The 14,081-nt window shown below is 37.1% G+C and overlaps 1 protein-coding gene across 1 annotated transcript in view; it reads left to right on the forward strand.

The window, feature by feature from the left end:
• Positions 1-12,111, forward strand: part of LOC126195465 (dynein axonemal heavy chain 1-like) — a 963,710-nt gene extending 951,599 nt beyond the window's left edge. Inside the window, exons 62-63 of the mRNA XM_049934091.1 lie at positions 5,061-5,287; positions 11,900-12,111. Of these exons, the coding sequence (XP_049790048.1) occupies positions 5,061-5,287; positions 11,900-12,111 (439 nt within the window). The remainder of the gene's footprint in view (positions 1-5,060; positions 5,288-11,899) is intronic.
• Positions 12,112-14,081: the final 1,970 nt, after the last annotated feature.

Raw genomic sequence — 14,081 nt, forward strand, 5'->3', positions numbered from 1 at the left:
TATAAACTCATAGTGATTAACTACTGAAGCATTTGGAACAGTGTGTCAGACTTTGAGACGTATTTTAAAAAGGAGTGGAGGGCACACAATACAAGGTACAGAAAACGGTAAAACTCAAAATTGATAGCAATGAGATTTTTGTTGAAAACTGAAGCTTGTATAAAAAAGATTGACTAATGGGAAATGAAGGTGTTGTATTTGTCACAGCAGACAAGAAACTCAAATCCACCTACTTAGAAACTGAAACTGTGTATGAGATTGTCTGGCCAAAACTCAGGCTCAAGGCTGGGCAATTACTTATAATTAGATCCTTCTGCCGAGCACTAGATGTACATCCAGATATAACTGAAATATTTAGGGAAAACCTAAGTTCAGTAGTATGTAAGTTACACAATCATACTATACTCCTCAAAAGAGATTTAAGTCATCCATCAATCAACTAGGATGTTTGAAAGTTTTTTGTCAGTGGTGGGCATGACAAAACATCCTGTCAAACATTACTAAATGCATTTTCTGAGAAGTTGCTAGAACAGATTGTTCAGAAGCCCACTCATGATGTAAATGTATTGGATCCAACAGTAACAAATAGACTTAATCACTGTGAGAATGCCCACATAAAAACTGATATCAGTTACCATAAGGCAGTTGTAGCAACAATGATTACCAAAGTACAAGAGGCATCTGAAACAAGTAGAAAGGCTTAAGGAAGCAGTACTTTCATTTCTCAATGAGGAACTTGATACTCTTAGCTCAGGCCAGAAGGATGTACAGGAACTATGGCTCAAGTTTTAAAGAATGAGTGATAAAGCACTGGGTAGATACAAACCTAGTCAAACGGTTCATGATGGGAGGGATCCCTTATGAGAGGCAGTTACTGTAAAGAAACACATTTGGCTGTACAGAGGATAATACGTGAAGCGTCCAGTGACTGCCGTAGCAGGATACTGTCAAATGATCTTACAAACCTAAAGAAATTATGTTCACATTTGAAGGCTGTTAGTTGCACCAAGGTTAGTCACTTATGGATGAGACAGGAACTGAAATTGAGTATAGCAAAGCAAAAGCAGAAATGCTTAACTCCATTTTCAAATGTTCCTTCACAAAGGACAACACAGTAGAGTTACCCCATTTTAACCCTTGTACCTCAGAAAAGCTAATTGGAATAGGTATTAGTGTCAGTGGAATTGAGAAACAGCTGATATTGTTAGAAGTAAACATAGCCCCAGGACTCAATGAAATCTCTGTCAGATTCTATACTGAATTTGCGGCTGAGTTATCCACTCTTTTACCTATAATCTATCATACATCCCTCAATCAAAAACCAAGCCCTGTAGCTGGAAGAAACCACAGGTCACACCAGTCCACAAGAAGGGTAGCAGAAGTGATCAACAAAACTACCGTCCAATATTCTTGAGATTTATTTGTTCCAGAATCTTAGGGTGTGAGGTGTTTGAAGGAAACTTAAATGTGGAGGGTGGCTGACATTGTACCACACTTTTGGAAAATAGGATCTTTAGGGTCCAGAGCAGAATTATTAAGCCAGAAAAAAAATTGCATCATGTAATGAGGCAGTAAAGTTTGAGTATCATTTTGATACTTTTGTATTATGTATCTTCTACCATTTTTGCTCTCTAACTTTACATTAGAGCACAAAACATAAAAACACTATTCTACACACAGACAATATCTTGTCATTTATATTTATCTCTGTCCAGTTAGTCATGAGATAATGATGTACATAGACTGGTGTCTGAGACAGTCATCTTGGGCATGAAAACCTCACATTGTATGTCTTAAATTGGTTTTTATATGGGGTCTCTGCTTTATGTGTGCTTGTCATATCTGGCTTTGACCCTCTGGTTTTTGAAGTATGGATGTAGATGTAGATGGAATTACATGCCTACAACTAGTAATGACATTCATTCTAATACAGATACCCTGTTTTATGTATTTATTTTTAAATTATATTTGCTATTTTATTTTATATTTTTATGTTTTTCTTTTTATGTTGTGGGGTACTCATTGCTACAGCTGATAAGAAGAAGAAAGTGAAAACACTTTCCCCTAAGTACACCTTTGGTACACTGCAATTTATCCCTCACCCAGAATGAAAGTACACTACTTGCTATATGGCTGTCCAATTGGCAAGAATAGCCACACAGTCCTTTGCCTCCTTGACACTAAGTTTGTCCTTTATATGAAGATTATATCATTGCAGATCAAGATTATGTTGTATATAGCCTTAAAATGTGTATCTCGAAGGCATATGCACATATAAGTGCCCTGTACACACAGTTTTAATATCCATTCATATGTGACTGAAAGATGAGAACTATTTTAACATTTGAGTTTCTCCCTCACAGTCTACAGTCTGGTAGTCAAGTTGAAGAAATTGAGGGAGGGGCAAAAGGAGCTGATGATTCATTCAAACATATTTTTAAATCTGTCATAAAATCCTCAAGGGATCACCAATTTAGTATTGGAGGGCATCGTGGAGGGTAAAAATCGTAGGGGGAGACCAAGAGATGAATACACTAAGCAGATTCAGAAGGATGTAGGTTGCAGTAGGTACTGGGAGATGAAGAAGCTTGCACAGGATAGAGTAGCATGGAGAGCTGCATCAAACCAGTCTCAGGACTGAAGACCACAACAACAACAACAACAACATAAAATCCTCGCCATAAGACATGGATGGATCCTTGTGATAAGATGATTTCATGTCTAGCTTCTTCGGTGTACTGCTTTTAAGCTCAAAATTTTCCCTCTCTGTGGAGTTGGTGGGAAGGATACACATGGAGACATTTTATTCTGAAACTTTTTTCCAGAAATTAATACTTACTGAGATATGGGTCTTTTTACTAGTATTGAGAGCTGCCAGTACTCAGTGGAATTGGTTGTTGATGTCATTACTCATTTCTTTTTGTTTGTGTTTGTCTCTGTAATTAGTCCCTAAACTTGTGAAATGATGTTTGCACAGCTTGAGAACTAATGGAACTCATAGCAGAGACTTCAAGCAGCTGTTGACCTGTTATGCTCTGAAGCAGTATCTGAATCAGCTGACGCTGTAACTGAAGGACTTCAATCAAATGATAGTACTGGCACAATAAACCAGAAACCTTACATGAAAATACACTGCCAACAAATTATTGAATTATTGAGTACAAAAATAGCCATTGAAATCAGTGCAGACCAAAAGCATCAGTTTAGAGAATTCACTCATGTACAACACTTGAACAAACTATGCAGAAAGACAACAAGTACTAAGAAACTTGTTGAACATGCGTAGACTGAGAAAATCACAGAATGCAATGAACACTGATGCATGCATGGAATGTGATGAACACCACTGCATGCAGACTATAACAAAATAAGAAGCAAGAAGATGCTGCCCCACAGAACAAACTAGTGCACAAGCAATAATCAAGCCAGTTGAAAACCACTCGAACTAACTTCAAAAACAAAATGCCCTGCCTCAGCAAAATGAACTAACATATGGTGAGAAACACTAAAACACACTTAAAGAATACAGAAACACAAAACCTTTTGCCTCACTGCCATTGAAGATTATGGCGGATGAAAGGAGAGAAGATGACATTAAAAAACATTGTTAACACATGTGAGAAACAGACTCATCACCATTGCAGTATCCTCTTACTGAAGAGTGAGACCTGCTGAACAGACACACACAGTGTACAGTAACAACTGTTTATTACAAGAACCATACTAAATACAACTTCTGAGTATGATGTCTATAAAACTTGAGAGCAGCATTGTCTTGAGGAGCAGGGAAGATTAATAACAACACAGTCCTATGAGTCTGAGAGCTTGTAGGCAATCCACAGATGAGCGGCGAAGTGCCTTAATGCCTTGACCCCATGGGGCAATGAGCTCATAGGTAAACTGCGTAATGCAGTCCCCTCAGTAGCCACTAGTGGGACTGTAGTGGTGAATGTGGCTCACAACAGGTGCAGCACAAACCTTGGCAGCAGCTGAAGTGTCAGGCATGGCGGGGTCCATTGCAGAACTCATAGCAGAGACTTCAAGTGGATGTGGGTCTGTTCAAGCCCAGAGCGTTACTATCTTTCAAAATGTGGGTCGCCAACCTAAGTAGATAACTATGGAAGGATACATCCATGGAGTCATGTGGAAATGTGACTGTGCAGATGTAAGTAGGACCCATGGCCTCAGCACTGTGTGCTGTGACTTACATATCACGTAATGAAAAGGCTGCTGTCTCTGGATGCTGTGGTGTCTGCTGGTAGCTTGACTGTACACAGAACCATGACTATTTACAAACAACCTCTGAGATGAGGCAGGGGCTGTTCCTGACCCCCTAAGCTTACTGTGAAGTATGGTGGCTGAATGTCGAGGGGCCCAGCCCTGCAAATGCCATGCACAGCTTTTACTTTATTTATGAATGAAGTGGGATTCACATGTAGTGGGATAGGATCACAATAATCATGTAACACTGCCTGTGCTGGAAGAAACAGGTGTGGTGTATGCACAGGGTGGCAAAACACTTTTTTTGTGTCTCATATGACTGCACCTAACACAGTCATTTAAAGAGTAACAGATTAGTTAAGGAGGTGCATTAGTATAGGCTCTCCAGTCACCTAACCATAATATCTTTGATTTATGGTTATGAGCACATTTAAAGACATTGGTTTATTCTGCACCCTTCAGGAACATGCAAATGTTACAGAATTGTGTTTCCTATCCATGTGATTCAATCTGAAGGCTGCCAGGGATGTTCAGACAAGTTCGTAATTCTTTGAGAATGAGGGTTCAAGGATTATAAGAATGAGTGGTAACCCCATTGAGCAGCTGCTTTAGTGTTAACAGACAGATGGCTAGTGTATGACAGAATGGTCCCATATCTCAAGAAGCATCTGTTTCCGGGCATAGGTTTAAAGGACTTCTTTGTATTTTTGACCAGAACTTCCTCTTGTAAGAATATTGAACTTTATTTTAAAAAATCCTGTATTACATAACAAAAAAACAAAAAAAATTAAATTGTGTTTAGTTTTCAGATTATACTTACATTGCCTATTATTTTGCAGGTATCCAGTGCTGTATGAGGAATCGCTAAACACAGTATTAGTGCAGGAAGTCATTCGATTTAATCGTCTGCTGAAAGTAATCCATTCAAGTCTACAAGAACTGCTTCGAGCTCTGAAAGGCCTTGTTGTGATGTCTGAAGCACTAGAAAATATGGCCTACAGTCTCTATACAAATATAGTACCTTCTATGTGGTCCAGCAAGGCTTATCCCTCCCTCAAGCCTCTAGGTATTGTGATTTCTGATTGCTTTACCTACTGTACACTAATTTTTATTGTAGTGAGAATTTGATTATAATATAGCACCTTATCAACTGGTTGAAACTTCTAACAATACCAAAGATGAATAAAGATTCAGTTGTTAATCCTTTATGACCCTGCAGAGTTTGCTTGCTGTTTGTTTGCAAATAATCACTCATGTACCAAATTTCCAATTAATTTTCTTATGGCACTCAGTCTCCAAACTGTAAACAGGTCTACTTCAAACGACTTTTATCTTATTCAACTGTATAATGCTGCAGACTGTAAGTTTGTAGTATGCAGAGCTCATTTTATGTTGGGACCCTTATTATTTTGTCTCAGCTACTTGTGTATGTTGTCCTTCCTTGTGATGTGCCTGTAAAATTTTTTGTAGTAATATTATGTTTTCCAGACCCCCCCCCTAGAAAGCAATCAAAATTTTACATTCAAAGATATGTTACCTTTTTAAAACATTCTTCAGAAGTCAGCATGTCATAGAGGATAACATGCACATTCCATGCTGCTAAGTGTGTAAAATATTGCAGAAGTAAAATAGTCCCACATTCGGATCTCCGAGTGGAACTGTGCAGGAGGATGTTGTGATCAGGAGAAATGAAATTGGCGTTATACGAATCAGAGTGTGAAATGTCAGATCCCTTAATTGGGTAGCTAGTTAGAAAATTTTAAAAGGGAAATGAATAGCTTAAAGTTAAAATTAAGTTTGGTGGTAGAAGGAACAGGACTTCTGGTCAAGTGCATGCAGGGTTATAAATACAAAATCAAACACAAATATGCAGGAGTAGGTTTAATAATGAATTAAAAAAAATAGGAATCCGGATAAGTTACTATGAACAGCATAGTGAATGCGTTATTGTAGCCAAAATAGACACAAAGCCCACGCCCACCAAAGTAGTACAAGTTTATATGCCAAATATCTCTGCAGGTGAGGAGGAGATTGAGGAAGTGTATGACCACATAGAAGAAATTATTCGAATGGTTAAGGGAGTCAAAAATTTAATAGTCATTGGGAACTGGAATTTAATGGTAGGAAAAGGAAGAGAAGGAAATGTAGTAGGTAGAATAAGGACTGAGGGAAAGGAATGAAAGAAGAAGCTGCCTGGTAGAATTTTGCACAGAGCATAATTTAATCAAAGCGAACACTTGGTTTAAAAATCATGAGAGAAGGTTGTATAACTGGAAGAGACATGTGAGACACTAGAAGGTTTCAGATTGATTAAATAATGGTTAGGCAGAGATTTAGGAATCAAATTGTAGATTGTAAGACATTTCCAGGGGCAGATATGGACTCTGACCACAATGTATTGGCTATGAACTACAGATTAAAACTGAAGAAACTGCAAAAAGGCAGGAATTTAAGGAGATGGGATATGGATAAACTGAAAGAACCAGAGGTTGTAGAGAGTTTCCAAGGTAGCATTATAGAATGACTGACAAGAACACAGGAAAGGAATACAACAGAAGAAGAATGGGTAGCTTTGAGAGATGAAATAGTGAAGGCAGCAGAGAATCGAGTAGGTAAAAACACAAGGGCTTGAAGAAATCCTCGGATAACACAGATGTTGAATTTAATTGAGGAAAGGAGGGAATATAAAAATGCAATAAATGAAGCAGGCAAAAGGGAATACAAATGTTTGTAAAATGAGATCAACAGGAAGTGCAAAATGGCTAAGCAGGAATGACTAGAGGACAAATGTAAGAATGTAAGGGCATATATAACTAGGGTGTAAGATAGGTACTGCTTACAGGAAAATTAAAGACTTTGGGTGAAAAGAGAACCACATGTATGAATGTCAAGACCTCAGATGGAAAACCAGTCCTAAGCAAAGAAGGGAAAACAAAGATAGAAGGAGTAGATGGATGGGCTATACAAGGGAGATGTACTTGTGGGCATTGTAATGGAAATGGATGAGGATGTAGAGGAAGATGAGAAGGGAGACATGATACTGTGTGAAGATTTGATAAAGCACTGAAAGACTTATGTTGAAACAAGGCCCCGCGAACAGACACAATCCGTTAGAGCTACTGATAGATAGCCTTGGGAGAGTCAGCCATGACAAAACACTTCCATCTGGTGACACAGGTAAAATACCCTCAGACTTCAAGAAGTATATAATAATTCCAATTCCAAAGAAAGCAGGCTGACAGGTGTGAAAATTACTGAACTATTGGTTTAATAAGTCATGGCTGCACAATACTAACATGAATTCTGTTCAGAAGAATGGAAAAAGTGGTAGTAGCTGACCTTGGGGAAGATCAGTTTGGATTCTGGAGGCAATACTTACCCTACAACTTCTCTTACAACATGGGTTAAGGAAAGGCAAACCTAAATTTATAGCATTTGTAGACTTAGAGAAAGCTTTTGACAGTGCTGAGTAATACTCTATTTCAAATTCTGAAGGAGGCAGCGGTAAAACACAGGGAGCAAAAGGCTATTTGCAATTTATACAGAAACCAGATGGCTGTTATAAGAGTTGAGAGGCACAAAAGGAAAGCAATGGTTGAGAAGGGAGTGACACAGGGTTGTAGCCTATCTCCGACGTTATTCAATCTGTATATTGAGCAAGCAGTAAAGGAAACAAAAGAAAAACTTGGAGTAGGAATTAAAATCCAGGGAGAAGAAATAAAAACTTTGACATTTGCCAATGACATTGTAATTCTGTCAGAGACAGCAAAGGACTTGGAAGAGCAGTTGAACGGAATGGACAGTATCTTGAAAGGAGGATATAAGATGAACATCAACTAAAGCAAAAAGAGGATAATGAAATGTAGTCGAATTAAATCAAGTGATGCTGAAGGGATTAGATTAGGAAATGAGACACTTAAAGTAGTAAATGTGTTTTGCTGTTTGGGAAGCAAAATAACATGATGGTTGAAGTAGGGAGGATATAAAATGTTGATTGACAATGGCAAGAAAAGCGTTTCTGAAGAAGAGAAATTTGTTAACATCGAATATAGATTTAAGTGTGAGGATGTCCTTGCTGAAGGCATTTGTATGGAGTGTAGCTATGTATGGAAGTGAAACATGGATGATAAACAGCTTAGACAAGAAGAGAAAGAAGAAAACAGAAGCTTTTGAAATGTGGTGCTACAGAAGAATGCTGAAAATTAGATGGGTAGATGACATATGGGAGAAGAGAAATTTATGGTAATCCTGACTAAAAGAAGGGATCAGTTGGTGGACGGACACATTCTGAGGCATCAGGGGATCACCAATTTGGCACTGGATGAAAGTGTGGGGTGGCAAAAATTGTGGAGGGAGACCAAGAGACGAATACAGTAAGCAGATTCAGAGGGATGTAGGTTGCAGTAGGTACAGTTCGACTTTAGAGGTCATTTAACAATTGAAAATGCTATATTCTCTTTTCTCTGTGAGCTACTGGCTGGGTTAAACAAAAGGTTTTGAACACTAGGCATATTTTTTTTTATTTTACTAAGGTGTTTGATTGTGTTGATCACAAAATATTGCTCCAGAAGTTGGACCATCAGGGAATATGGGGAGTAGCTTACAATTGGTTCTCCTCTTACTTGCAACAGACAATCATTCACAATGTTGAGAATAGCTGTGATGTGGGGTCTGAATGGGGTACAGTCAAATGGGGGGTGTCCAAGGGATCAGTGTTCTTATTTATATAAATGAAATGCTCTCTAATATTACAGGTAATTCAAAAATATTTTTGTTTGCTGATGACACTAGCTTGGTAGTGAGGGGTGTTGTGTGCAACATTGGCTCGGTTTCAAATAGTGCAGTTCATGACCTAAGTTCGTGGCTTGTAGAAAATAAACTAACATCAAATCACAGTAAGACTCAGTTTTTACAGTTTCTAACACACAATTCAAGACAACCTGGTGTTTTAAATTCACTGAATGATAAATTAGTGAAATTGAACAGTTCAAATTCCTAGGTGTTCAGACAGATAGTAAACTGTTGAGTTTCCTCATGGCTCACTCCTATCTTGTCAATGAGTGCCTTGAAAAATTAAGATGATTTCTGTTGTATTGTTGATTGCATTTACTTAAACGTATGGATTGACTTTTTTTGGGTTCATAAACATTTTATTTGTATCTGTTATTACTTTTATGTTGTAATTTCACTTACTGACACATTCCATGACCTTGGTGATTTGCTCTTCAGTTTGGTCCTATGCAACTTAAGGCGTAATTAAAAATAAAAATACTGGGAGATGAAGAGGCTTGCACAGTATAGATAGAGTAGCATGGAGAGCTGCATCAAACAAGTCTTTGGCCTGAAGACCTCAATAACACAACCACCTTTCTCTGATAGCTTCTTGAATCTAATATCACAGTTGGTCTCATAAGAAAATTGTAAATAGCAGGACAGACTTTTTTTTCCTATTGTGAATTAAAAGTTTATCTAAGAATTTGGCTGATCCTATGTGCTATCACATTTATCAGTTGACTTACAAAGGTGATGACACACTGTTCAGCAGAGCTACATTTTGCAGTCACATATTCCTCTCTTATGAAGGGAACAGCAATGTCCCAACGTCTGATTATAGTATTTTGCATTACAAATACCTTCAAGGCTATTGCTTTCTAGAGTTGCAGGTTGTAAATATTTTCATGGATTCTAGCTGATGACCATCATTCTGAGTTTTAGATATGGCAGTACATTGCTATTGTTAGCTTGCCAAATAATTATGATTCAGTACCCCCCCCCCCCCCCCCCTCTTTTCCATCATTCTTGGCCTATATCTTCAGAGATCAGTATTCCATCCATGTACAGGCCAGGCATGTCTGTCTTCAGTCTATCATTGTTTCTGTATGTCAAATATGATGGATTGATGTAGTGGCCGTGTTGGTGACACTGTTGAGTATTGTTTCGAGTGACTGTTTAACAAGGGCAGATGTATAAAAAGTAATGTACAGTGTAAACTAGAACTCCACCAGTGAACTTTTTTAGTGGTGGTAGTATGAACCAAAACAAGGAAAAAAAGTGTAGTAAACATTGGTTCGAAATGCGTATCTCAAGAGCTATGAGCACTTGTTCATTTTCATTACCATGAAGCACACCTCTTCCACTGCACAAATACTCATACTTCTTAAATCTCTTAAGGTATGCATTTTATAGCCAATGTTTACTAGACAATTTTTCTTGTTTTGGTCTATACTTTCTCCTCCCAAAATATGGAAAACAAAGATCTTGCAGTAGAAGAAATGTATTTCACAGGTAATCATCATCCTGGGGTGATTTTTTCCTTGTTTTAATCCATAGCCGGCCGCGGTGGTCTAGCAGTTCTAGGCGCTCAGTCCGGAACCGCGCGACTGCTACGGTCGCAGGTTCGAATCCTGCCTCGGGCATGGATGTGTGTGATGTCCTTAGGGTAGTTAGGTTTAATTAGTTCTAAGTTCTAGGGGACTGATGACCACAGATGTTAAGTCCCATAGTGCTCAGAGCCATTTGAACCATTTTTTAATCCATACTACCAACTCTGAAATTTTATTGGTGGAGTTCTTGTTGGCCCTGTACATTATTTTTTCTATAACTATCCTTGCTAAACAGTCATTAACAACAATATTTAACACTATTTCTCTCACAGCTCCTTCATGTCCTTCATTTTATTACAGTGTCACCAACATAGCCACTACATCAATCCTTTATGTCTGACATATCAAAACACTGATAGATTGATAGACATACCGTATAATTTGATATCTTATTTGATGTCACTCTCATTGAAAGTTAGGGGTTTATATTCTTTCTTTAGTCCTGTATGCAGTGATACTTTAGTCTTGTAGGTTACTATTAGTGCTTACTTTTATTACTTAATGTATTCTGATATTACTTCCCATGATTACAAACCCTTTCAGATTAGTATATGACATTTTAATATCAGACAGAAGTTTTATGTGAGAGTTTTAATCTAAAAAACTTGTTAAACAATCCTCTGTCTCAAATGGAGTTGTCGCTGATGGAACATAGATCCTAAGCTTCCTTCATTAAACCACACACCAGAACAGATTATATAGACAGTCAATTCAAGTAGAAAATAAAGACTGGTATATAATGCTACAAAAGACAATACACAGATTTTTTTGGAGTCGCTTTTTGCTTTTCAATTTACAGCCTATCTCCAAAGCCTGTATTTAGAGCAATACAAGTCTGAAATCCCATTTTAGTCAATCGGGACACTATGAGGGTGTACTGAAATGCCTTCAAATGTTTTATGTGAAACATCCTGAAATATTTTCAATAAAACAAAACTGACCACTCGTTGGGAGAAATGTGTGTGTCACCAGGATGACTATCTTGGGAAATAAATACATAGATGTATAATGCTAATAATGTTTGTTTTATTTATAAAACTTCAAGAGTTTTCACATTAAAAAATTGGAGGCATTCCTTTTTGAGATGCCCTTGTATATACCAGTTTGCTGTTGGGAAACTCAATAACTTATGAAACTTAAGTAATTTTGTAAAAGCATGTTCTGTTGTATTATTGTGTGCCCTCTCTCATGTATAATGTATTATCTCAGTAGCAGGACAGGAATCTGTTTTCTAAGGCAATCTGATATACATTTTACCATTTACAAGAAAAAATTGAAATTTCATTAAATTGCAGGTGCTTGGGTGCAGGACTTGATTGCCAGGATCAAGTTTCTTCAAGATTGGATTGATTCTGGTATACCTGCTTGTTTTTGGATTTCTGGCTTTTTCTTCCCACAAGCCTTCCTTACTGCAACATTACAGAACTATGCTAGAAAGTATGTAGTGTCCATAGATTCCATTGGTTTTGGATTTAAGGTAATAACAAAATTTTCATTAATTGATTAATAAGACTTACATATATCTATGAACATAATGTAATTGATTCCTTGCTTTAACTGAAAGCAGTTACTTGAGATTTGTTATTTCACACTTTGGGTAGTCACAGGATTTCAATGAAAATTGTTAATGGAGTAGTTTATTAGGCTAAAGTATTGGAATAGTTGTACCATAGTTATTAACAGGTTTCTTAAAAAGTTTTTCAGTGGTACATTACTGAGCTAGATTTTGGAATCAAACAGAAATCACAAACAGAGAAGATGAGGCAGTAGTTGTTGTTTAAATATTTGTTAAGTTTTTGTCACCAGGCTTTGCTGTTCAAGCAATTCAGTGGCATAATGTTTGTTTATTTCACACTAAACAATAATACTTATCACTTTGAGTTATTTTGAAATTAGTTTTTAAATACAAATATTGGAGCTCCGTCTCTAATACCTTGAAAACTGATTATATATTCAACACTAATCTTCAGTTCTTGTTTTGGAATACTGTTAATGTTAAACTGGTCCTAATGTGTTTGAAACAGAGGCACTAATTCTTTGAACAACAATAGTGATCTGACATAAATTCTTACAGAGATTTACATTAAATTCTTATGTTTATTGCTAGTTGTTGCCACAATATGGACAAATTCAGTCAGTGTCATGTGGAAAACAAGTTACTGAAATCAACTAAGAATAGGCAGAATTTTGGCCACCAAAAGTGCCACATGTCATTTCGTGAGAGTCAGATGCTGTGAGAAAGTGTTAAATACATAGAGAGGAATGAAAATGCTCTTCACAGCAGTTGCACACATCATAGTGGAATGTTTAATTAACAGTTCTTTTATGGGATAGGTTATTCCTTTCTGGCTAGGAAAAATTCCTCTAGATGGCCAGTGAATAGGTTGGCATAGGATGGTGCCATGCAGATGCTCATTGCTGTACCACAGATTTGTTTATAGGCTATGCCTTCAGAGGAGAAGTAATTGTGGTTGAAGATACAGTTGGTGATGGTGATCAGGAAGGAGGTTGCAGGTGTTAGGAAAGCTAATGCTCAGTAGTGGCAAGGTTTATTTATTTATTTTATTTATTTACATTTTCTTTGCATGGCGCTATTGTAATGATGGCTTTTGCAAATGTCAGACTTAATACTATTGTTATATTTACACTTACAAAATACACTGTATTCTGTAGCTGTTGCTTCTTATGTCTATTTTTTTACATTTATCACGTTACAACTGATATGCTAATGCCTCATGTTACAATCACTATCTTAAAATTCGTTGAAAGAATATAAACATTTTTCTATTAGAAAAGATTTTAATTTTGTTTTAAAAACATTTCCCGTGTACGTTCTTAGAGAGTTTGGTAGCTTGTTATACCAAATCAAACCACTGATATATGGACTTCTATCAGTCATTTTTAACGTTGTTCTGTTAGGGAAATAGTTACACTTTGTTCTAGTGTTGTGATCATGTACATCACTGCCCTTGATAGCTTCTGTTGGTTGACTTATAAAAAATACAACTATTTTGAAGTTGTACGGAGAATATATTGTCAGATATTTGTGCTGCACAAACACTTCACGACATGAATCTCTATGTCCCATCCCATGTATATGTCTTATTGCTCTTTTCTGTAGTAGTAGTATTCTTTTTAAATGTACATCAGCTGCACAGCCCCTCAGTTCAATTCTGTAATTGAGAAAGGGGTAAAGTGTTCCATAATATACTAATTTCAGTGCTTGGCTAGGAACTATCTTTGCGGGCTGGCTGAGGAGATATATGGCACTACCGACTTTTCCACATACGAAATGAATGTGGTATGTCCACCGCAAATTTTCATCAACATACACACCCAGGAATTTACAGTTACCATTTTCTGTTGCAGAGATATTACACACACGATTCATATTGTTGTGGTGAGAACTGCCTGTTTTAAATGTCAGTAGTTGAGATTTGTTGACATTCACCCTGAGTCCCTGCTCATTGAAGTATT

This window comes from Schistocerca nitens, chromosome 7 (genome assembly GCF_023898315.1).
Source record: "Schistocerca nitens isolate TAMUIC-IGC-003100 chromosome 7, iqSchNite1.1, whole genome shotgun sequence".
Lineage (NCBI taxonomy): Eukaryota > Metazoa > Arthropoda > Insecta > Orthoptera > Acrididae > Schistocerca > Schistocerca nitens.